This window comes from Galendromus occidentalis, unplaced genomic scaffold, assembly GCF_000255335.2.
Source record: "Galendromus occidentalis unplaced genomic scaffold, Mocc_1.1 scf7180000076600, whole genome shotgun sequence".
Classification (NCBI taxonomy): domain Eukaryota; kingdom Metazoa; phylum Arthropoda; class Arachnida; order Mesostigmata; family Phytoseiidae; genus Galendromus; species Galendromus occidentalis.
In genome coordinates, this window is record NW_003804589.1 from 309,307 (window position 1) to 332,041 (window position 22,735).

Consider the following 22,735-nt stretch of genomic DNA (forward strand, 5'->3'; position numbering starts at 1 on the left):
GCTCCAGCGCGGTCCCCCGGGGATCGAGGCAGACGGCGATGGTCGTCGGGGTGATAATTTCCGGCCATCTGACTGTTCCAGTGCATTCTAATCTTTAATTCATATTGGAAATCTCAGGCAATTCGAAAACAAAAAGTTTTGCCGTGGACGTGTCAAGCTCCCGACTCCGCGCGGATCCTCCGGGACAGTAGACGCCGCCGCTCGTACCCAAGTCTGCTTGATACCGTTCGGCGCGGAGTGCCCGGCCCTCCGAAAGAAGTGCCGTCGAGCAAGATGGCGATCTGGCGGGAAATCCGATTCGCCTGTTCAAAACAACAGGGATGCGGAGCACGTGGTTGTAGTGGGGGCCCCCGCCCGTCAAGGCGGCGATAAGAGACCGCAGCGGAGCTCGTCGGGTGGTTTCCGCCGGTAGACAATCGTTCTCTCCGCAAGTGACCTCCGAGAGGTCGGAAAATGAGGTTTAGCGCGTTCTTGTTCTTCCACTAGACTGGAAAACCTCCTCTCCCACTGCAGACCGCCGACCGAAACAACTCGGCGAGCGCTTTAGCAAGAAAGGCATGAGGGCCCATTCGTGGTATTTGCAGCAGCAGCGGCCGCAGCAGTAGCGACGAACACTCGCCAGAATCGACGTGGATCGGGCCACCACAACGACTGTGTCACCTTTGTGCAGACGCGAGTTCGCTCAGTGTTTGGTTAGTGTTGTTCGAATCGGAGGATCCTAAACGACCACCTACACGATGGGAGTTCCTGTTGGAGACGTCGAGAAGGGAAAGAAATTGTTCGTGCAGAGATGCTCTCAATGTCACACGGTCGACAAGGGCGCAGGTCACAAAGTCGGACCTAACCTCAACGGTCTCTTCGGACGCAAAACCGGTCAAGCGGCCGGTTACTCGTACACCGATGCGAACAAAGCCAAGGGAATCACATGGGGAGAAGACACGCTCTTCGAATATCTTCTGGACCCGAAGAAGTACATCCCCGGAACCAAGATGGTGTTCGCCGGTCTCAAGAAACCGCAGGATCGCGCTGACCTCATCGCGTACCTCAAGTCAGCCACCCAGTAGATCCATTGCGTTGTTCTAATTGCTAGTGTGAATATGAAAGATGGGAAATGTGAGCAGAGAACGATCAATTCGTCGCATCATCTCGAATAAAATCGCAAGTTTCTCGTTATTGGAAATTAAACGTGCTCGTCTGTTTTCAATGTGACCCTCAGTTCTGGAAGCTTCGTTGCCCGGATTTCCGTCGGAGCCAAGAGCAAGGATTCGGGTTGAGAGAGCATCAGCTGTCCCTGAAAGATATCAGTGCCTTATCGAACTCGTGAAAGCTCTAGGTCGAAAACGTGCTCCATTCCGTCATAGATGTTCATTGATACCCTCTCACGGGCGCTCTTCGTGATGACCGGACGTACCACAGTGACGCGGTGGGGGAGAGGGTCCGAGGGACCTTGTATCGAACGGAGGATTATTTTTGTTGAGCTCCTGACCCTCATATCGGAAAACGAGGAGTGTTCAGTCGAGAGTTGGAGTTCATTCGGAAATCGCTTTCCATGACGATTCGCTTTCGGGTAGTGAGTCTTCATCGAGAGATCCCATGAGCTCTTCTGATGTTCATGACCCTGGGCGTTTTCTCCCGTCGGAATCCCAGAACCGTGCTTCTATGTCGGGCTTATCAATGCTCGAGCTAGAAACCTCAAGGTCATCCTGTGGATATCCTTGGCTGAACTCGAAAATACCGAGAGCCGGTTCACTGCCATGCTTCCATCGAGATGAGTTGTGGCACCTTGACCCAGAAAGCACCAATGACTCGACATCAGGTGACAGCAACGAGAACAGGTTGGGCTGAGGGAAAATCTTGAGAATCAGTCTCTGAAGCTCTCGAGGGGATGTATTTGCGGTGAGGCTCGAGGTCCGAAGCACCGGCTACGGAGCGAGTTCCGATGCTTTTCGCGCTTCGCTATGACTTGACTCATGCGTTGAGCGATCGCTGCAGCGTGAACGAAGGCAAGGGTTGTGAATGGGCCGAGCGGCAGGCGAGAGCGTGCAGGATTCGAAGAGGGTGATATTGCTGTTCCATTTGCTTAGCGTTCTCGACGATAACAACCTCCTCCTTCGCTGTTTCGTTTCCCCTCCCGTCGGCGTCGTTTCAACGCAATTAAACTCCACCCAGAATGCGATCGGAACGAGCTATTATAAAGTTGTTCCGCCGTCGCGTCGTCATCTTGTCCTTATTGTTCTCTTTTTTTGTTGCAAAACTCGAATGCATAGGCACGACAGAAATCACTGAATCAAACGCATTGGATTTTTGATGCTCGAACCTGTGTTCTTCTTTCAGAGATAGCGTGTAGGAGATGGCCTTCGAATCCGGGCCTAGGGGAGAAAGTTTCGTCGCGGTCCGAATCGAGAGACTGGGAGTCTCGATCAGCTGACAGGTCATCAGGACTGGCTTTTACTGTGATTCGCCGATTAACAGGACCGTATTTTGCTGATGCTAGGTCTGAGTCAGAAGCTTCAATTCTCGGTAGTCTTCTCAGGAAGTCGAGATCGCTTTCGAGTTCCGATACCATACCCTGCGGCAGTTGGTTCTCGCCTATTTCAAGCAAGAAAATCCTCAAACTTCCTTCCTGGAAGAGGGATCCGGAGCATCATGACTCTTGAGATACCTACTTGTCGTCCGTGTATTTCCTGAGGCGAGGTCCTTCAACCACATCATCGGGTTCGGGGCAAGACCTGCAACAGAGGGCGAGAGCCTCAATGTTCTTTCCATCCCTTCTTGTAGAAATCCGCTCATGATCTTCATTGGCCTGAGCAGTCATTCAATGTCGGGGCCGCGCCGAGCATGAGGTTGACAATTTTCAATCGCGGGGTATGTGGTCACGTTCAAGAGGGAAAAACAAATTAAAGGAAAGTGAACAAGCGGGAAGGCGATAAAAACGAGCGAGCATCGATTTGCCCCGGCACGATGCGAGGTACATCGATTTCTATCGCCAGGCGAAATAAATTCCAGCGAATGCTCCCCGGCGGTAACAGTATCGAGCCGAGACGATGGTCCGAGAACGGCGATCGGTATCACGAGAAGAGATGCTAGACATCGGATTCTTAGCCAGAAAGATCGGGCTGCTCAATGAAATGAATGTTCACGGCGGCCGATAGGCGAACGGCGACGGGATGGACGGACGGACAGACTAACGTCAAACAACGTCGGGATTCCCACAGAGCGGACGCAATGTAAACTCACAGCAGTCTTGTGGTTCCTCAATGGACGTGAAGTCACTACACGGCCACTTGGCCACTTCGTCGAAGAAAGCCGATGGGAAAGTCAAACACCCATGGCTCGTTCTCTAGCTGAGCCGCTGTTGAAGTGTTAACGCTGGAGATGGAGAAGAAAATCGGCGACGAGACGCCGTTACGTGTCCTGCATTGCTTTTTCCGCTTAGCGGTATCGAATCCGTCGCGGGAGTGTTTTACGATAAGGTGTTGGAAGGAACATTGAATCATCCACGAGTCGATCGATTTTTTTATTTCACCCCATCGGCCTGTCGAGGGAAATCGGATCGGATCCACGACGGAAATCAACTTCGCAACCGGACGATTCGCAAAACACTAGGGCAAGGGAGAGCGATGACAGTTTTTCTGCGCTTGTTCTCCTCATTGGCCCGCTAGATTCGGGGTCGTAGACGTCACGAGTCGAGGAAGACATTTTTGTCGGTGAATTGAAACGGTCCCACCGCGCGACGCTCGATAAGTACCGTCTAATGAGCGACAAATGACGGAGCGTGGTACGAGGGAGAATACAACGAGGATGAGAGAAAAGGAGAAGACAGAAAAATTGAACATACTGTATCCGGGGATAATGGGAGCGATCGTTACTCACAGTTTCACAAATGACGGAATGGAACTAAATATTTAAACACTGATACAGGCTACCCCCCCCCTTCCCCCCGAACGTTCACTCCAGTATTTACGCACGCATTCGACGGGGGCATACGATTGGTCTTACGGGGGCTGTCTCTCCGTCAACTGGAAGCACTCTTCGGAAACGCATCATCGCTGGCATCCACACTAATTCCACGGAGTAATGAAGTTTTTTCTTGTACCAAATTAACGGGCTTCATTGTGAACAGCTGAGTATACAGTTTGAAGCCGCTCGCAAGGGATATTAGTTCGAGAAGCGATCACGGCGAGACGCAACATCACCGCTGGATACCTAGCTAGCATGTGGGGGAATGATGACATATGTACATTGTATGTGCCTTCTGTATAAAGTACGGTGGTATACGCGATCCTCCATAGATACAGGTATACATGACCACCTGAATGGTGAAAATCGTTCTAGAGAACTAGTACGAATTCTTATTTTTCGAACACCAAGCGCCCGTTTGAGACCGGAGGCATTCTTGCTCCCTCGAGAAATCATTATCAGCGCCCCATGGTAAGCAGAGAGAGAAACAGTAGAAAGAGCGATCTTCCATAGATGTATGTAGGTATGCATGCGTACATATACGGAGGAAGAATTGTTCACAAGTACACATACGAATTCGTATTCACCGAATACCGAGAGTCCATTCGAGATCGGAGGCATTGGCGCTTCCCCGGGGAATCGTAGTCAGTGCCCTGTGGTCTTAGAACTCATGCGAGTTCCGTCACTTATGTCATTCCGGCTCGTTTGTCCGAGGGTGTCGTCCCAACTACTCGACGACTGCGCTTAGTTTCTAAATCTGACATCGCTTCTCGCCGTCGCTCCATCCCTCGGTGGCAAATGCAAACCGTCAGAAAAACGAACAGACATTGGGAGAGAGATAATTGTCAGATTAATAGCTGATAATTCTACCGGCTCTCAGGGCATCTTTTTGATCGGAACAACGCCGCTCGGACGAATGCGGAAGATCAGGCACATCGCCAGTCACGAGAGCTATGTTTCCATTCCCATGGACAATTCCGTCATCGCCTCATCCGCTCCTGATTGCGGTCCATGTTTACTTTGTCCGCAAGTTTCCTTTTTCAAGAACCCCTCAGAAGAACTGAGCTTGGAGGGGCCCTGGAAAGGATACAGTCGATAGCGGTTTGAACGATCTGAACTCTCAACCAGTGGGAATCGTTCTTCTCATTTTCCCGACCCTATGTGCCGCCTTCCATTATTCTACGGGCACAGTCTGGACGCTCTGAGCTCCGAGCGAATGAATATGAGTCGGTGAATGAGGGCTTGCGAGGTTACGAGCCTCCCTTTCTATAGATGAAGTTTGACAAATGAAATGAAACTTCGAGGTCTGAAAATCGATACAGTGCCTTGGAGCTCCGAAAATTGATTTCATTACGCCAGCGATCTGTTGTCGGAGGAGTTCACGACGGAATCCGCGTGATTTCTCCTTGAATACGGGCCAGTGTCTTGGCTTCCCATATCAATTTATTTTTAATCTATTCTTTTCTTGCTCAAGTTTGGTCGTTTCGGTGAAATGGAATTTTCTCTTCCCTTTTTTCAATTTCGTATCTTTATTATTATGGATACTGTCCTTTCAGTTATTGATGACCGCGGCCTGCTACCGATTGAAACCGTAGACTGCCGCCGCGTTCTTCGCGGCTGCGTTTCGGGTTTTGTCGAATGCATCATTCTCCATCATCCAATTACTGAAGTTTAGCCACATCCATGGGCTTGAGGCTTGAAGTACCGCAGGTGAGGCAACTTCCGATTACATCTGGAATTACCGCTTGTCTTTAACGTTCAGCGGCCTCGCCGTGCCGTGATGTTCTCGGTGGATTCCGAGGAGAGCGAAACGCAGACATTCATCTCGCAGGAAGACGTAGACAGTGATTCTCGAGATTCAGCGAGACAGTGAACGGTGACTGGCTCCGAGTGACTCTCAAAAATTGAGAAAAGGGACGAAGAGATCTGAACTTGACGCAGCGCTATTCGTCCGTGAAAAATATTCACGAATCACTCAGCGTGTAGGGGTCTACAACCGCGTGGTTTCTTTTCATATTTTTGGTCTTCGTCGCCTCTTCCTTCGATTCATCTTCCCGTTCATACCGACAGAGACGGGTCTGCGATCTCTGCTCGGCGCTCATCGGATCTGGCTTCGCTAAAAGATTGGGGCACTGGAATGACCATCTCAGAGTCAAAACTAAACTCGTTTTCTATAATTCTGCCGAAGTCCTCGAGAACTCTTTGCTTCGCCCTCCCACTCTCTCTGCCAGCCGTCTCTCACTATGGAACCCGCTCGGGAGAAGAACATTTTCGAACCCGTCGACGCTGCTTACCGAGCTCAGTGCAAAAACACGCAGTATGACCCAGTTGGCTCTTTGGGACGTGCCATCACACGTTTCGTCGACCGGAATCGTACTACGTTCGAAACAGGAGTTATCGTCCAGCCGAAAACTCCAGTTGTCACCGGACTGCTCCATGACGGAACGAGAGAGTGCATCTAATCTGAACTTCGCCTGCAAGCTCGGCACGTGAATTCGGAGTCACGCAGAAATCTTGTGTCGTTGCGATGTATAGGTGGCCTCCGGACACCAGGCTAACCTCCTGACATGTACTGGGATCGAGGGACTGTATGTCTGAGCCGCGTTTCTCTCTCTGAAAACTTTGCTATCGAGTATAGCCATTGTTGATCGTTTAAATTCTTAGGGTGTGTACCGAAAGTATCGCAGAATACAAAGTTTACTCGGACACTGGAGATCACTCGGACGCTGCCGAAACAGCTCAACTGGGCCAGCGAAAAGTTGCCGTGCGCACGCTCAAATCCCGCGGGTGCTCCGATGGCTGCTATCGTGTACCACCCACGAGAGCAAGACGAACGCAAGAGATTAAAGGTCTATCAGAGGATGGGAATGCCTCAGATCCCGCGGATTGGAATTGGTGTCGGATCCATTCGCGGCTCCAAGATGGTTTTCTCGCATCACTTCTGGCATTCTCCCCCAAGCGAGATTCTTGAGATCCCTTGATATTGAATACCTCTTTGCATCAGTCAGAAATTCCAGATTCTTTTATTCGTCGTAGACTTCTGCTATCACAAATTCCAGAAGATATTCAAATGACAATGGGCCAGAGCCTGAAGACTTTGCTCCGGGCCTTCGTGGGTAGGCGGAGCCCGAGTCGGGCTATTGTAGAATAGTAAGCGATTGCACTGAACTCACAAACCCTCGATGAGGTTTGAACAGAAAGAGACAATAAATAGAAAGTAATAAACTCTCCTGATTCTTGGTGCCCAGGAATAGCCTGGACACCAGTTCTCGTAATCTAGAAACATTTCTTTCTCCTAAAATCATACCTAGCTTTTCATTTACATGAGTCATATACATCGTCTGAGGTATGCAGATCCCTTCTCGCAGATCCTGGAAGAAGAAAGAGGTTCGTTAGTCCAGCTGACGGACTGGCACCAAGGGAGATACGAAGAATTCTGGTCTTCGCCACCATAGTGCTACTCCCTGCTGGAAGTCGTCGCATCGGAGGCGACGCGTCGGGAATATGCACGTACGAATGCCTCCCTCCACGGACCAGATGAAATCGGTGAGCCTCCAGCATTATCCAAAGGCAGGGGGTCGACGAGGTGTCATTCTTTCGGCGATTTGCTCCTTCCAAAGAGCTTTGAGTGATGCCGGTAAAGAGCTTCTTCGACTTGACTGGTACTTCAATGACCGAGCCGAAACGAGCGTTCGACAAGCGTGAGACATCACTGTCTAAGGAACTCAAAATCGGACACGATTTCCAAGAGCGCTTTCGCATTTCGGCATTTGTATAATACTCGCCGACTTTCGATGTTGTCATCCGTCGCAGCGAAAGGTCGCTCACCATTCCAAACTGAATTCGTGTCTCTCTGCCATCCCGAAAAGTTGAGACGAAATCAATTTAGGAGGATATTGTCAACTCGGAATCCTGAGCGCTACGCGAAACATATCAGGGAAATCCCGAGAGACTGCGCCCGCACGAAATTGCGGAAGAGTTCTTAGTTCCTCATGTGATAGAATCAGCATGATATCATGTCGTTCTTTTTGATTAGTCGGCTGGATCGCACCGCCATCATCGGCTATAGTCGGCAGGATTTTCTTTAGTCGACGAGATTCCCTTTCCCGTCGCCGAAGTCTACAATTTACGGAGAGCAGGAGACAATTTAGCTTTAATCTCGGAAGTGATAATGTGTTCAATCATTTCCATCTTGCGGGCTCCGTTCCTACTTGGTCGTTTTTGAAGAAGCCGAGCGCAAATTGATTTCTACTTTTTAAGGCCTCGTCTCTCTCCCCCTCTCCTCCTGCAGTCACCCACCGCCTGCCGATCCGCGCTGCCGCCGCTTCCATCCTGAGTTCCTCGGATGGCTCCGCAGCCGTTGTTGACGGCGTCGACGGCTACAGCAGAGAGTTTGGGTGGAGTCTCACGGAGGAGCGCGAAAGCACAGAGGGGCATTCGTGCAATGTCTTCTTTTTTGGCTCCGATTTTCCCACTCGCTCGAGATCTTTATGAGCTAGCAAAGTGCTCATCGAAGCCGCCAGCCAGCCGCTTCGTCGAACGGCCGAGCGGCCGGCCAGCCAGCCAGTCATCCAGTCAGCCAGTTAGCTTTCGAGCGGGGCTCTCGACGGGGACCGGGGCGGCCGAACGGACGGCCAAGCATTATACTTAGTTGTCACGTAGACACTCACAAGGTACGTTGCGGGCACGCTGGGCACAAGACGTCGAATCGTCGTCGGTCGGTGCAATGAGCTGTGAGATGTGTAATTATTTGCCCCGACAGTTCGACGTCACTAATTTCCCGTCTTTCTCTCTCGATTTATCCATCCATTCATCTATCCATCTATTCGTCGGTCGCTTGCTCTCTCCGTCTGATGATAGCTATAAGTCACGACGCTGGCCGGCCATCCAGCCAGCCAGCTCTGGGCCCTGGATAATGGTCCCCTGCGGGTCATCATCCGTCGTCTGTCCTGGGAACCGCATGGGTCTGTATGACCCTCACTTATCCCGGCTGCACATAAACACCCGCATACATACACACGAGCACACATCGGCCGGTCCAGCGATAGCTTTTCGCAGATCGTATTATGAATTCGCGATCCCCGCCCCCGAGGGGAATAATATATTCTTGCCGTCAATTTCAGGACGGGGGCTCAGGATTGGAGTTCAAATCATTCCGCTTCCACTCCCAGGGAGCCCGCGGTCCAAGCTCCCTCCCCGATCCATTGCGACTTGTCGTGAAAACTTTCCGTGGTCTCGGTGATCAAAATCGGGTCATTCAATGGCAATCTCGACCACGGAGCCGGCTGCCGACTTTATGTTCACCGATTCGACGCTTTTATGACTCGATAGAGATAAGTGCTCGAATCGACGTTCAGAGCACGCTGGAGACTATTCCGAAACCCTCCGAGCGCCTTATCGGAACAAACCTCGAAAAAATGTCGAAATGAAATAGAGAGAGAGAGAAACTCACTTTCACAACGCGGCTGGCTGAATCCATGAGGTCACATCATCTCCGTATGGCGCTTCATGTGGAGAGACAGATGATCGGAACGCGAGAACGCTCGCTCGCACAACCTGCACTGGAACGGCCGATCCCCTGTATGCTTGCGATAATGCCTCGTCAGTTCGTCGGAGCGTGCGAATTTCCAGCCACAACCTTTCCAATTGCACATGTAGGGCTTTTCTCCGGTATGAGTGCGGAGATGTGCTTTCAGGTGTGAGCTCTTTGAGTATGTTTTCATGCAGCCCTGGTAGCTGCACGTGTGGATCGTGATCTTCTTCGGTCCATTCCTACTTCTCCGTTCCCGTTTCCCCATCTTCGCTGGACTACCGAGGCCGTTCATTCCGTTCATGGTGGACATGTGGCCGATTCCATAGAGAGGAGTGTCTAGCTGATCGGGTATGATAGTTTGAGGAACTTCTTGTCGAAATTGCGGCGACGGCATGCGGCCAACCGACGGCGCATATGGCCGAGGGTGGTGGGGTCTGTAGAAGCGGTTCAGATTATGCATGAACTGGTAATGGTGGTTTTGATCTGGTACCGAGCCTTCTTCCGGTGCGTTTGAGTAGAAACCCCATTGATGTTGATAATAGTCAGGAGTGGTGGGGCTCGGCGAATGATGGAAACTCCGGACGGTGCCTCCGAACGCGGTCTCTGTCTCTGACTTGACACTGTTGGCTTCCGGATGCGAGGGCTCGACGGCCGGGTGGTATCGATGAGGATAGGGTGCCGATGTCGGATAGAGACCTTCCGAAGCGGCCTGGATGTGTAGCGATTGCTCTGACGCGGGGTTAACCGGGTAGAATTCCTGCTTGATGTGTTTGTCCGAGGTACTGGTAGAAGGGTATCGATCCCCTTGGTAGGAACTGAGCATGTTTCGTAGATTCTGCTGGGCCGCTAGCCGTTGTTGTCGAGCCTCGTGTGAAGACGGACCCCCGTCGCCCAACAGTACGCTCTCGATGTCCTGCCACATCTGAAAAACCCAGAAAATAATTCCGATCAATCAATGACGTAGGAAATCTCGGGTCTCTCGAGAGGATTCTTCTTTCACTTGGTCTTCGTGTCAGAAGCTCGCCGTATCGACAGTTCTCTGGCTGTCGACGCCATGTAAAGAAAAGCTCACCAGAAGAAATTTAGGTAACCTTGAATTCGGAATGCTCACAACGGATCACTGATTTACGATTTGCTCAGTCACTGAGCCACGGAGCCAGCCGATCATGCAGTCACTGGGTCGGCAGCTGCATGCTATTTCAAAGCAGTTTTCTCTCTTCGAATAACCTCATGGAACAAACATGAACTCCCGAGAGCTCGGTAAAAGAGCTTGGAGGGGTGAATGAAGATTCGTATACGAAATCAAGATCCCAGACCTTTTACGAATACATATCTCATGCTCTTCGCCGTTCTACTCGGTGTCGTGTTGAATAAACTCGTTTTCCGCTCTACTCCTGCCATTCTGAGAATCGCTTTTCAGGTTTAGGCCTCACTGAGATGAATTCTCGTCCAGGAACCTGAGATCGAGATGATCCCCTGACTGGCACGTGAAAGAACGAAAGGAATACATTCTCGATGCTGAAGGCGGGCCAGGCGTTGTTGCCTGATCATTTTGTCGGGAAACGCGAAACCTCAGCCTTCCATTAAGTAGATCAATTTGCCGGAGACAGGGAAGACAAAGTAAGCCTGATGTTTTAGCAGCAGTCGTGGCAGACGTTAATGACACGTACGTTTTATTCATCTTCCATCCTATTCGCTATCCTTTCATTAAGCCGTTTCTTGGCCCAGTCGTAAGGTGTACATCAGATGCCGTGCCAACTAAGATTACCTCCCTGATGATGGAGTCTGGTTATGGCTTCCCCGAATGCGTTCGGGGTCCTGGAAGGACGACGCACTACAGGCGAGCTCCCTCTGTGTAGTGGTACCAGACTCTCGCCACGTGACTCGCGATCCCTGACGGCGGAATAATTCGAGATTCCTAACCTGACGGCTGAGTTTTCTCGGACGGATAGATTCGAGGCCGGAAGGCGCCATCGACTCCGACGAGTCATCTAGTCTTGAAAAGATAAAAGAGGCGTACTAGGAGCTTCGGCTCGAGCGACAGCGATCATGACTCTGTTGAGGTTACAGGTAACAAAGAGTTTCCGCTCGCGCTTCGTCTCGCTCCGCATCGAGTACACCCCCGCAGTCGTCTGGTGGGCTCGGAACAGCGCTCGACAGGAGGCATAATGTTCTGGCGATGATCATTATTATGAATAGCTCATGTCTGAATGAAAGACTCACACACACACTCGCTCACTCTGTATGAATGACTGAGGAGATAGAAATGGGTAAGCCTTTCGCAAGCTCTATTGTGAATTATTCACTAGCAAAAAATCCGCCTATCGGTCTATCTTCCCCTTTTTGAGCTCCGACGGCGTGACCAGACCTCATCCACTCGCGGCTTTTTCGAACAATTCCTTGACGAGATCGTAAGCGCGTGTTGGTACCTATACGAACACATACATATGCATGGCAGGTATTCATGCTTCCTTTCCCGTAAGCGAGCTGTTAGCTGTATTAGCGATGAAGAGCGATGATCCGAGCAATCGGCGCTGGTTCCGCCAGCTCTCGGTGTACGGCATCGCATCCCGCGGGTGACACGTCGATGATGCGATGATCCAATAAATTCACGTCATCGATGCTCTGGATTTCCTCAGTATCTCGGACCATCCGTCACATTTCAGTCGACAAAGAGGAGAGAGTGTAGCGAATTCGTTACTTCTGTGGAGGTCACCTAAAGTTTCAGCGAGCGGCTCACACCCCTCGAGTGAGTTACCGACGGAAATCGTGAACGAGATCAGAGCGACGCCGACGCATTTTGCGCCCGGTGCTAATCAATCACCGATGTATGAAGGTAGCCGACAAGGGATCGGCCCTATCCGTCAGGGTATCCAGGCTGACGAGTCCTGAACTTCGGAGTTCTATGACATAATTCGCAGCGAATTTAATTACTGAGTCCGATTCGCGAGGGAATACCCATCTTACTGAAGGAGAGATACATATCAGAGTGAATGCGAGACCCGGGAAGCGAAGATTCTACTGTTTCTCCCGCGAAAATTCTGTTCAGGAGAATCTCGTATGCGAGCCGAGCGGTTCGAGGTGCTCCCCGTGAAAGTTTCGCAGTCAGAATGCCGCAACCGATCGGGCACAAATATTTGTCTCTCTTTCAGCGAGCCAAAACAAGGGTTCAAAAGATACGAGGATGATCTCTCAACCCACAATTTGCGTGAGTGCTGGCACCTCCAAAACAGTTATCCGAAGCGTTGAAAGGAGCGTCGTGAGCCGAAAACGAATTAATTGAATAACTTGTATGAAGATGTCGACAAAATGACGGAAGATACGAATTTTCGTCTTCGGTAATCGTTCGACGGAGTCGCTGAGCCATTTAGTCGTCGCTTCTCGCTATTAGCCCTCGTCCGTCTGCGGAATCCAGCGTGGGTACTTCTGGTCACATCGCCTGATTTAGTGTTGGGCAACTTTGACCACAGTGTTTCACGAAGCCCCTTTGCGAAGAAACCTTTGGAATCTGAATCTCGTGACTCCGAGAGCGAGCAGGACGAGACCCATTCGGCTTTCCTTGCAGCACCCGATCCTCCCACGACGCGAGGAATGGAACGTATCGGAAGAGGCTGTGTTCTTCCACGCTATAGAGTATACGGCAATTTCGATCGACTATCAAGGAAGTGATTTTCCAAGCGGCTTCTATTCTCCTTTCTCTGCAATCAACTGTGAAGTGATCTGCCCGAATACACGCACAAACTCATTGGGAGCAGCTGAAATGACTTATTTTCGATCTAATGAGGAGCAGACACTCCGCTGGCTCGGTCGCTTCGGTCGGCACCCGGACAGTCCCTCTTGACTCGCCGTTCGTAATCGAGAATCTGGCCAGCGCCTTACGTCCGAAAAAGAGCCCAGGGAAACGTCTTTGGTTCTTCGACCGTAAAGTCTCATCATAGTCGTCTCGCTGCGCAGGTCCGTTCGTTTCGAAAAGCATGATTTCGATCGCGATCGGCAGCAGGCATCGATTAGGCGCTCATTTCTGTATTCCTCGCGGACAAATAGTGATGGTGATCGCCGTGCTCGATTCAAACCTTCGGAAACTTGTGTGAAGTCTTTCGGGGACCGAATACTCTTTCGAGGATAGCAAACTGAATTCCGAGACAATCATCGAGGGATATCGCTCCGTCCTTTCATGCATCGGGGTTTTCTACCGGGAATTCTTTCATGCAGAAAACGGTTCGGGGCGACGAAACCATCGCTGAACTCAGTCAATGTTTAAGATACGAATATCCCAGCACGCTATCGAAGCTTTTTATATTTTCTGTGTACAGAAGCGCCAAGTGGATGAATGAATCGACGGTGAAAGAAACTGTAGTATCGTATCCTCTAAAGAGCGTTTCGTAATCATTATTTGATTCGAGCCGTTCTTCCAATCGGTGGGTCTCCTTCTTTCGTTTGGTGATCCCTACAGGGACTACACCGACTCTACTCTGTTATCAACTCTGCCAGTAGGGCTCGCCAGCTCCCAATTCGGACGGCTTCTGAATCGGAGCCTGCCTGGGATTTCCTCGTCGTAGACTTCAATGAATTCGAGAACCTAGTATTGCCACGTGTATTCGTGCGGTGAAGCCTGCCGTCTCAAGTTTTTATGGGGGTTGACTTGATCGCGTGACAAGCCCGTCAGGATTTCAATTGTACATAGAAGTGACAGCGGTGGCGGAGAAACCAACGGCAGCGCTTACCGATGAGCACGACGGTTTCACGAGGCGGATCGCTCCCGGTGCTTGGCTTTTTGTTCGTGAGAACGCTCATTCCGAGATTATCGATCAATCACGCATTGTCACGTTCGAGCTCGATCCGGAACGGTATTGTTCTTATTTCAGATTTCCATGATGGCTGAGCTGTCCTCTGCTTGAGCTTCCCTCGAGGTCTAGAATCGGGGCGCAGGATCTATCGAGCCTCTCGATCAGGAGCCCATTGGTTCTGTCAATTAGTGTATTTTCTCCGATCGCAGCGATCCGACCCCGGACGCAGTGATTTTAAAATCATGCTACGAAGCGTTCGCGTCTGTCGGGAGAATACGAGCGGTTTCCTCGGACTAAATTGAATTCTCATTGCAGAAATCGTTTACGGCGACCCAGGCGGACCGAGTCATTGTTCTGAAGTCGTCGGCGTTGTCGCTGACTCCTGTCCGACTTCAGTTCAAATTGAGCCAAACGGGCAGTGGGCGTAGAGTCAGAGGAAAGACACGGAGCTGGAAACATTGACACCCGTTACGTCTTCTGTCATTCACTGTTCGTCCATGGCTCGGATCGCAACAGCTGTGCCGGCACTCTTCAAAAAGACAGAAGTGACCCAAGCTCGCGGTACCGCAGAGTAGTAGCACAACAAATGATGACTTTTCCGGGAGCGAGGAAAATTCTCACTGAGCCAGGAGTCCAAGCTCCCATTTTGGAGTTGATACCGAGGGGAAAACGAGATATTCTCCTGTGGTCTGTACGAATTTCAACTTCCGATGGCTCTTAGACGGTACGAAAGGTTCGATGGTTCGTGAACGGTACGAGACATTCGACGGGCCTTAAACGTTACAAACCGACCGGCCACAGTGACTAATGGCAGGATGGGATGGGAGAAATTCAATAAACAAGGTCGGCAGCGCGTTGTCAAAGACCGGGCAGGGGAATTCTGCAGGCGCTCCAGTGTAATTTCGGTTCGCGTTACCAAAGACGGCATCGGAAGGAATCCTGAGCATATATGTATATCGAACGTAACTTCATTCGGGACTGAGAAGGCTATTTGAAAGAATTCGTCTCAATCATTAGCATCGTCAGTGCCATCTCCCCAAACTGCGGCAATCTTAGCCGGTTCGCTAGTTTGAATTTGGACGACTGTAATGAGCACGAACGCACGGCGCAATCAAGAACGGTCGCTTAAAAGGTCTTCAAGGTCTCCTCAGATATTTATCATTGATAGTGACCCACCTTATTTAAGACCGCGAGAACGTGGTTTTTGTCTTTTGTACTGAATGTCTTTCTTGTCTGGACATTTGATGTTACGACGAAGAGCAAAGCTCCGAAGTCTCTTCTGGAAGTTTATCCACTTAAACGTTTCCTGTTTGTGTAATTGCCACCCGAGCAATCCATCGAGTGAACTGGTTGTTCGCACGGTCGGTTCGCTCCTCAATCAGTTGATTTATCCTAGCGGGAAGTTCACATCCGAATGTCGCAATTCGAGAACTCCAGAAAAAACCGTGAGCTCCATCGACACGGCCCACAGTTGGTCACTTTGGAAGGGCGACTCATACATAGTAGGTTTGCGTTGTCGGATTTGCGATGATGGAAACCTCTCGCGCGTCAAGAGCCGTGTCTGAGGACGTCCGTCTATTCATTGGTCCGATGTAGAAAAAGCGAGAAAAACGATGCTGACGCACAGAGCCGTAAGAACCTTCGACGATTGGAGTGACGATTTTTATGACGAAATGAATGATCGTTTTTAGCTTTTGAACCTCCGGCGAAGATAGAAGACCGCAACAACAACTATCGCGGAAGTGTGCCGTCTGAAGGAACGCCGAGAGGATTTGAAAGTGACCCAAGCGCAAAGCGAGCGTTTTCTGTAATGTTGACACCTGCAGTGTCTACGCGTGGTGTTGACATCGTTTCTTCAAAATGTTCAGTCGATAATTGCTGACTGTATCTGCCCCATTCCCCGCGGATGGGCCTTCCGTCGATAAATAATGCTTCCGAATGGTCGCGGTGCGCTGATTGAATGGATTCATGGATAGGTATTTCAATCAATATTAGATATTAGCTGGCGGGTTTTCCGAAGTCCTCGGTGGATCGGTCAGAACGCGCGACTTCAGAAAATTTTGTCGCAATTCCGAAATGAGCAGGGCTCCCTTGCTGAGAGGAGCCCTTGTCACGACCTGTTCCAGCCTCAAGTCAAACATCATCATTGGAATAAACCCGGTAGTTGAGAGCCTGGATGATTGCTGCTTCATTGTGCCGAAAGTGTTTGGACGCTGCTCGTGACTATCAGAACAATTAATTCAAGTCCCGTTAATGAGGTCTTTCTGTCGAGACGTTTCCAGATCGCATGCCCAGACAGATAAGGACTGGCAAACTGACAAACGCGTCAGAAACTACCTACAAAACTCCGTATCTATTCCGAGACGGACCGGGTGCTATTCTTATCAATGATCGCGAAGTCGCCATAAACCTTATCCGCGGAGTAATAGGAACTCGTATCCTAGGAGAGCCCCCAGAGGGAAGTCCATCAGTTGGAGCGGAAATTCGTTCGTCCCGCCGCCCGCCGCGAAGCGGATCGGGTGACTTGCTCGCTCGGTGACTGGATCGCTCGCGGCCCGTATCGATGTGATTTCGGTGATGGAAATCATCGACGAGAGGCCCTGCTGGAATCAGGATCCCGCCTGATCTCCGCCGTGATCATTCCGGGTACACCCCACGAGATCCGTCACCCCCCATCTGATTGGCATCCGACTAATCGTCGGGAACCATGCTTATCCCGGTTTCCAGTTTTCGCCTCCATCGCAGAACCGGGAGAACAACTGGCATTGACGTGGGTGTTATTGTTGTGGACGCTTTCGTGTCTTCGTCCCCGCCGCCGCGTGCGTACCATCTCGACTGCAATTCCATCACCACCAACAACAACGAGAACAGATATCCACCAACAGTTCAATAAATTCTCGCGATGACTTAGAATTTTACGAGCAAGCAACGCACACCGCTGTTGTCCACAAATTTTCAACGCGGAGGTCTACGCGATCGACCGACGACTGCTTGCTTTATTGGCGACTTGACTCGTTTCTTTCTCGTTGACTCGCCGCCGTGCTTGCCTTACTGTTTGTCTGACTCCGTCTCTATCATATATCAGAACGAAACCAGACATGATTTGCTTCATAACGGAAAGCTTCTCCGTGCGATTCCCTTGTTTCTCTCCTTCAGGGTCTGGATGACATTCTTCAACTCGTGTGCTTTCGTGGCCCGCACGCGAAGTTCATCTGACTGAGACGTTCGCGTATACTCATTCTTCTTCCACAGACCCGAGGTCCACTCTCGGGTGTTCTTACGCGCTCAAAAGTCAGGATTATACGATGATTGTGATGATTCGATGATTATCATTGATGAAATACGCTGGGTTTCATGGTAACTGGTCAATTCGCTAGGTTTGCAGCTTCGATATAGAAATCGAAGATCCATGTAGGGGTGGATGTTTTGCATTATTTGTCATCTTGCGAAAGCCGAGTTTTATGACCATAACAACATCCTCCCACCCCCTATTGGTCTGACATTTTTCGGAAACAATGGAACTCAATCCTTGTGATCATCATCCTTCATTCCGACGCCGCCGTTCAACCCCTTAGCGGATTCATTGCGTAATTACACAGCTCCGAGCGAGTCACCGATGGGGCATCGGTATCCGACGGTGAATCTCGGCCACAGCTCCGAGCTTCGTCCTCCGATCGCCACTAGAAGCGAGCCGTAGCGCAAGCGTGAGACAGACGGAAAAGAATCAACCTAGGCAGATGTTTCCTTCGGTGCTCGAGGATCGCCTGACGTACGCACAGCATAATGACGATTGACTCACGACCCTCAACTCGAGGATCACGCCGACTCCATTTGCAGTACATAGTTCAGACGCTGAAACAGCATCGCAAAGGATCTTTTGTTGTTTCTTCTCGTCTGGGGGCGTTTGTGGCAAGACGACGTATTCCACTTTCGTGAAATCGTCCGATGAATTATCATACATTGTGCGTATGCATGCGCATCCGTGTCTCGAACAAGCTGTCACATCGTCCGGAAAACCTCGAATAAATCCTTCCCAGCCAGGATGAGCATTTCTATGCAAAGTGGCGCGGATTAAGACGGACAATGGCGTATTCCGAGTGATTTGGTTTTTTTCCGAAATGATTCACGGCCCAAGACGTCGCAGCCGATCGATCGGGTTTCGCGTTCTGAAAGCGACGACAACCTTATTTCACGATAGAATTTGCGGCGTCGATGTCCGTGGCGCTCGAATCCATGAGTGAAGTTCAGAGAAGGATCAGGCAAGACGAAGTTTCCGTTCATTAGGATCATACGTCGGTGCTAGGCACGTGTTGGATATGTCTCGTCAAGGCAGTGTTCTCATGGTGGTAGGGTTCGTCGATACGGTGACTGCTGTGGTGTTGCTATCGTTGATATAGAGTGCGTATATTGGCTGGTATTCCTGTCCACATTTGTGCTTCCAGAAGTTAATAGCCGTCGGCTTCTCGTCTCGTACTTGGTGCGCTATGCTGGAGACCGCTCCCTGATCCGCGCGCGGACAAATTGCGAATCTACGTGACGCCGGCATAGACGGCGTTCGCTGCTCCTGCCGCCGTGGCTGCTGACTCTGTCGACAACGGAATCGTCGCTGCTGTTCTTCTCAATGAGAACTTAAGGCTGCCGGTGAAATGATTTTCGAATTTTAGACCGCTCGGGGAGAGTACCCGAATACCAACATTTGTCTGTTTAGGACTTCCTCGATGATGAGACTCGCTCTGGCGACGAGAGAAAAGATGCTTGAGTGCCAGGGGCTCTCCTCAAGGATCAGTCGGTGCTTAAAAATCGGCGATCGTTCAGGGTCCTCACGGCATGTTTCTGATTCATTCGATCTTTCTCCTTTCATTAGAAGGGTGAGATCTGAGCTCGACAATCTTCGACTTGAAGGAGCGAAGTATACCTTAACTAGTTCTGTTCGAGTCTTTCTGGATATCAGAGTCCCCGGAGGTCGGTACTCCATGCGACCCAGAGAATGAAATCGATTTAAAAGCGTTTTGAATCAGTCCACGTGATTGCACATCATGTTGTGGAGCGTTTCCGCATGCGCATAAGCAGACCTCCCAACGCGTTGGTTAAGCGAATCGACCAGCATCTATCAAATATAGTTCCCGATGACAGCCGCTCCGCTTGTCATCGGCCATGTAGATCGTTAGAACGTCCGGATCGCGGTCGGTGTTGCCATAATTAATGTACAATCGCCATCCATCACGATCATCGAGTGAGCTATGCTCCGAAACTCTGAGCGTCGGCCCTTCTGAGCTCGATGAAGATTGAATCAGCACATTCCATGAAGAGCATCCGAAGGAGAACTGTCGTTCGGGTCGAAAGTATGCGTCGAGCTCGAAGTCACGTGGACGCGATGCGAGAATGACCACGCAGGGGCACGTGTTCCATAGGAAATTGATGGCTACGCTGTACTCGCATACACGAACACACACACTCCTATTGCAAAAATCAATCCAGGTCGGGTTATCCGAAAGAAGTAGACGGCGTTCTTCATGGGATGATCGAACAGACGGATGGATCGACGACTAGTTTGACGACGCAAATTCGAATTGACCGTCCGTTTGTGGCTGGGTGCGGAGTCGAAATGAGGAATCGTTCCATTAATTCGTTCATCATAACTCCAAAGGCCATTCACTGATTTCGTATTCCGAGCCAGCCTCGCCGCTTTTGCTACCGTCAGCCGCTGTTTTCTGCCTGGTCGATACTTGGAAAACGGTCATCTCGATTCATCTGAGGCGAGACCGTGTTCGAGCCAAGGATCCGATTCAACTCTCCGGACGAAAAGCACAGCCGTTGAGTCGACATTGGAGCAAAATTAAAAGTTGCAGCTCTAAAACGACAAATTGAGTTGCCAATCAGATTGACCGACCAGCAGTCGGCCGCGCGCTTGCTCCCTTGCTGGACAAGGGTGCGGTTGAACGATTGTGCGTTAGCGTGAGGTATAATACCCTGCTGCCGACAAAGCAGCCGCCTGCGACGCGACTGCTGCGAAGAGTAACCCACCGATCTTCAGCCGATGTTGTTCCTGAGAATGGTCACCAAGCGACATCTCGAAATCACATACTCGATTCTCATGGGTCGAACCAGCGGAAAATCATGGAGAGTCGCGTTCTTGACGTCCTGAGTTTCTCTGGGAACCTATTGCTCTGCCGCTCGGAGAGCGAATCTCCTGGATGAGTCGAGGTCGAGGAAATTCGCTCCGCAGATCTTGATTGGGTCGAATCTTCCAGGATCACTCGCGAAAACCCAACCGGGAATTCCTATCACCCTCCCCCTTCCAAAATTGTACTTTGATTATTACCAGGCACACAACTCCCATCCTGACGACTTTGCAAACGCTGGGTCGAGACGCAGCTGTCGAAAATTGCCGCGAGGAAAACATTTTCTCCTACGACTTCATTATGGTTCTGACGGATGGACTTCCAGACCCGACACTCCGAGCGTCCCCGAAAGCGCTTCGACGAGCTCGGGGGACGTTCCTGCGTCGTAGCTTCACCGAGGTTGTCCACTGACGTGTGCAAGCCCGTGCGATATGTCAGAGTTCTTGGATTTTCTTAAGACTCAGTTCAGGTAGTTACCCAATGCCTGAGTGGACTAAGGTGAGCTCAGGGATATTCGCTTGGATAGCAATCTGTCGAAGGCCGCAAGCTCAGAACGCGACGGTCAGGGGGCTACTCCATCGGGGCTACTCCGGCTCGGAATCGAGACTCTGCTGGATCGGCCGGGAGGGAGATGGAACACACAATCCTCGCGCTGCCCCGATGGTTCCGCATGCTGACATCCTCTCCATTCAGAATGATAATCTCGAATGTAGATCTCACAGAATGGAACCCGGAGCTCGAAACTCGGCAGAGATCCTGTTAAGAATTTGGCACGAGTCGCTAATAATCGACCGAAAAAAACCCGGCTAGAACTGGCAGTCACGGGAATCGGAACGATACAGAAGTACATGTATACAATCGTGACCTTTCCGACGAGAGGAATCACGATTTCGACCTCAGCGAGACCTTCCAACCGACTTGGAGCACCGGAGTTCGTCCAAGTCCTTCGTGGCGATTTTTTGAAATTCGGGATTGTCTGACTGACGGAAGCTTCTTCGGACAAGAAGTTCCGATCATGGGCAACGAAATGAATTCGAGGGAGGGGCGAAGCCCCTGGAGTATCTCTAAACCGGCGAGGAGCACGGAGGATCCATATTCCCTCTATCTGAGCGGGGTTCCCGAAAGCATAGGGTCTTTTTTGTTATTTCGCTCATTGTCAGATCTCAGTCGGCCTCATTCTATCCGTGTCCTATTTACTCACATCTTGGAAATCGGCCATGTTGTTGGGTCGACCCTGGGCTTGAGGGTGGGACATTTGCGGCTGTTGGGATACGGGGGGCCCATGGGGAGCACCCATGGTCGGCATGGCCGCCTCTTTTGGGTAGCCGTCCAGAACAGAGGCGCTCATGTCCGGCCTGGTCGAAGGCCCTTCGGCGCCGCTGTTCTCGCTTCGCCGCGAACAGGCTGTGGTCTTCTGATGGTTGTTCGAGCTCTTCGCCCTCTATCCTCTAAGCACTCAGTTTTTCCGTCCGCTCCTGCACTTCAGACCGATCGCGGTCCGATTTTGAATTGTTGCACTGTCTGTTGATCTGTCCGACGGAACTATCAACGCACGGAACACATGGCAGCCCGAGACGACGCCACCGACTGACGCAGATCGCGCTTCACGCTTCCCTCGCGGCAGGCGGGCTGAAGAGGAGATTCAGAAGGAAGAAGGAGCCGAAGTAACGGGAGGAGCTTACGTTCTGAAGGAGGCGCTTCAGTCATTTACTGGACACTACTTTGTCGTCGTCGTCGTCGTAGTGAACCCTTTCAATCATTGATCACTGGAGTGATTCACCCGATCTGGGAGACTTCTTGATCGCTTCAAGATTGAGAGATGATGAGTCGATCAATCGATCGTTCGATCGGTGGCTCCGTCTGCCTGTCCGTCCGTTGACTCGGAATGTAGAGAGCGAGTGACGACTATCTGACGGTTGTGTCTTCGAGGCACCCAGAAGAATACCCATGCCGCTGCTGTCCGTGGCAGCCAGTCGATCGCCGTCACAAACGCTCCTTGTACACACAACTCGTTTGCGGTGATCAGCTTTTGGTATATCGCGAACACGAATGACCCCCCAGTAGGAATCGTGAAGGCTCCCGAGGTTCGTCGCCTCCGGAGTTTCACCCGATTGTACCTACACTGCCGATCGAGTTTCGGAGCTGGTCTTCCCGTGGATTCGGGCTGGAATTCCCGGCTCTTCGGAGACTTGGTTGGAAAAAAATTCTCTACGGGTATCGCGTTCGTGAGGAGCAATTCTGACCGCTCTGAAGGTGTCCCGGCCGCGAAATTTCTGTGCTCAGAAATATTTATCGATGAGTTCATAGCAGGAACAAGCACGAGTATGAAGCGA

General features: G+C 50.9%; 2 protein-coding genes across 2 annotated transcripts; one reads left to right on the forward strand and one right to left on the reverse strand.

Annotated features, from left to right (window-relative positions):
• The first annotated feature begins 557 nt into the window (after window positions 1–557).
• Window positions 558–1,186, forward strand: LOC100908582 (cytochrome c-2). Its single transcript, XM_003739867.2, has one exon. The coding sequence runs from the start codon at window positions 738–740 to the stop codon at window positions 1,062–1,064; it is 327 nt and encodes a 108-aa protein (XP_003739915.1). The 5' UTR covers window positions 558–737; the 3' UTR covers window positions 1,065–1,186.
• Window positions 1,187–9,443: 8,257 nt separating this feature from the next.
• On the reverse strand, window positions 9,444–21,750 carry LOC100901762 (Krueppel-like factor 1). Its single transcript, XM_003739904.1, has 2 exons — window positions 21,604–21,750; window positions 9,444–10,415 (listed from the first exon to the last, which is right to left on the reverse strand). The coding sequence occupies exons 1-2, from the start codon at window positions 21,748–21,750 to the stop codon at window positions 9,444–9,446; spliced, it is 1,119 nt and encodes a 372-aa protein (XP_003739952.1).
• Window positions 21,751–22,735: the final 985 nt, after the last annotated feature.

Coding starts and splice junctions, on each gene's coding strand:
- LOC100908582 (XM_003739867.2), top strand. CDS start 738: ATGGGAGTTCCTGTTGGAGACGTCGAGAAGGGAAAGAAATTGTTCGTG.
- LOC100901762 (XM_003739904.1), bottom strand. CDS start 21,750: ATGAGCGCCTCTGTTCTGGACGGCTACCCAAAAGAGGCGGCCATGCCG. Junction 10,416..21,603: donor ACATGGCCGATTTCCAAGAT/GTGAGTAAATAG, acceptor TGGGTTTTTCAG/ATGTGGCAGGACATCGAGAG.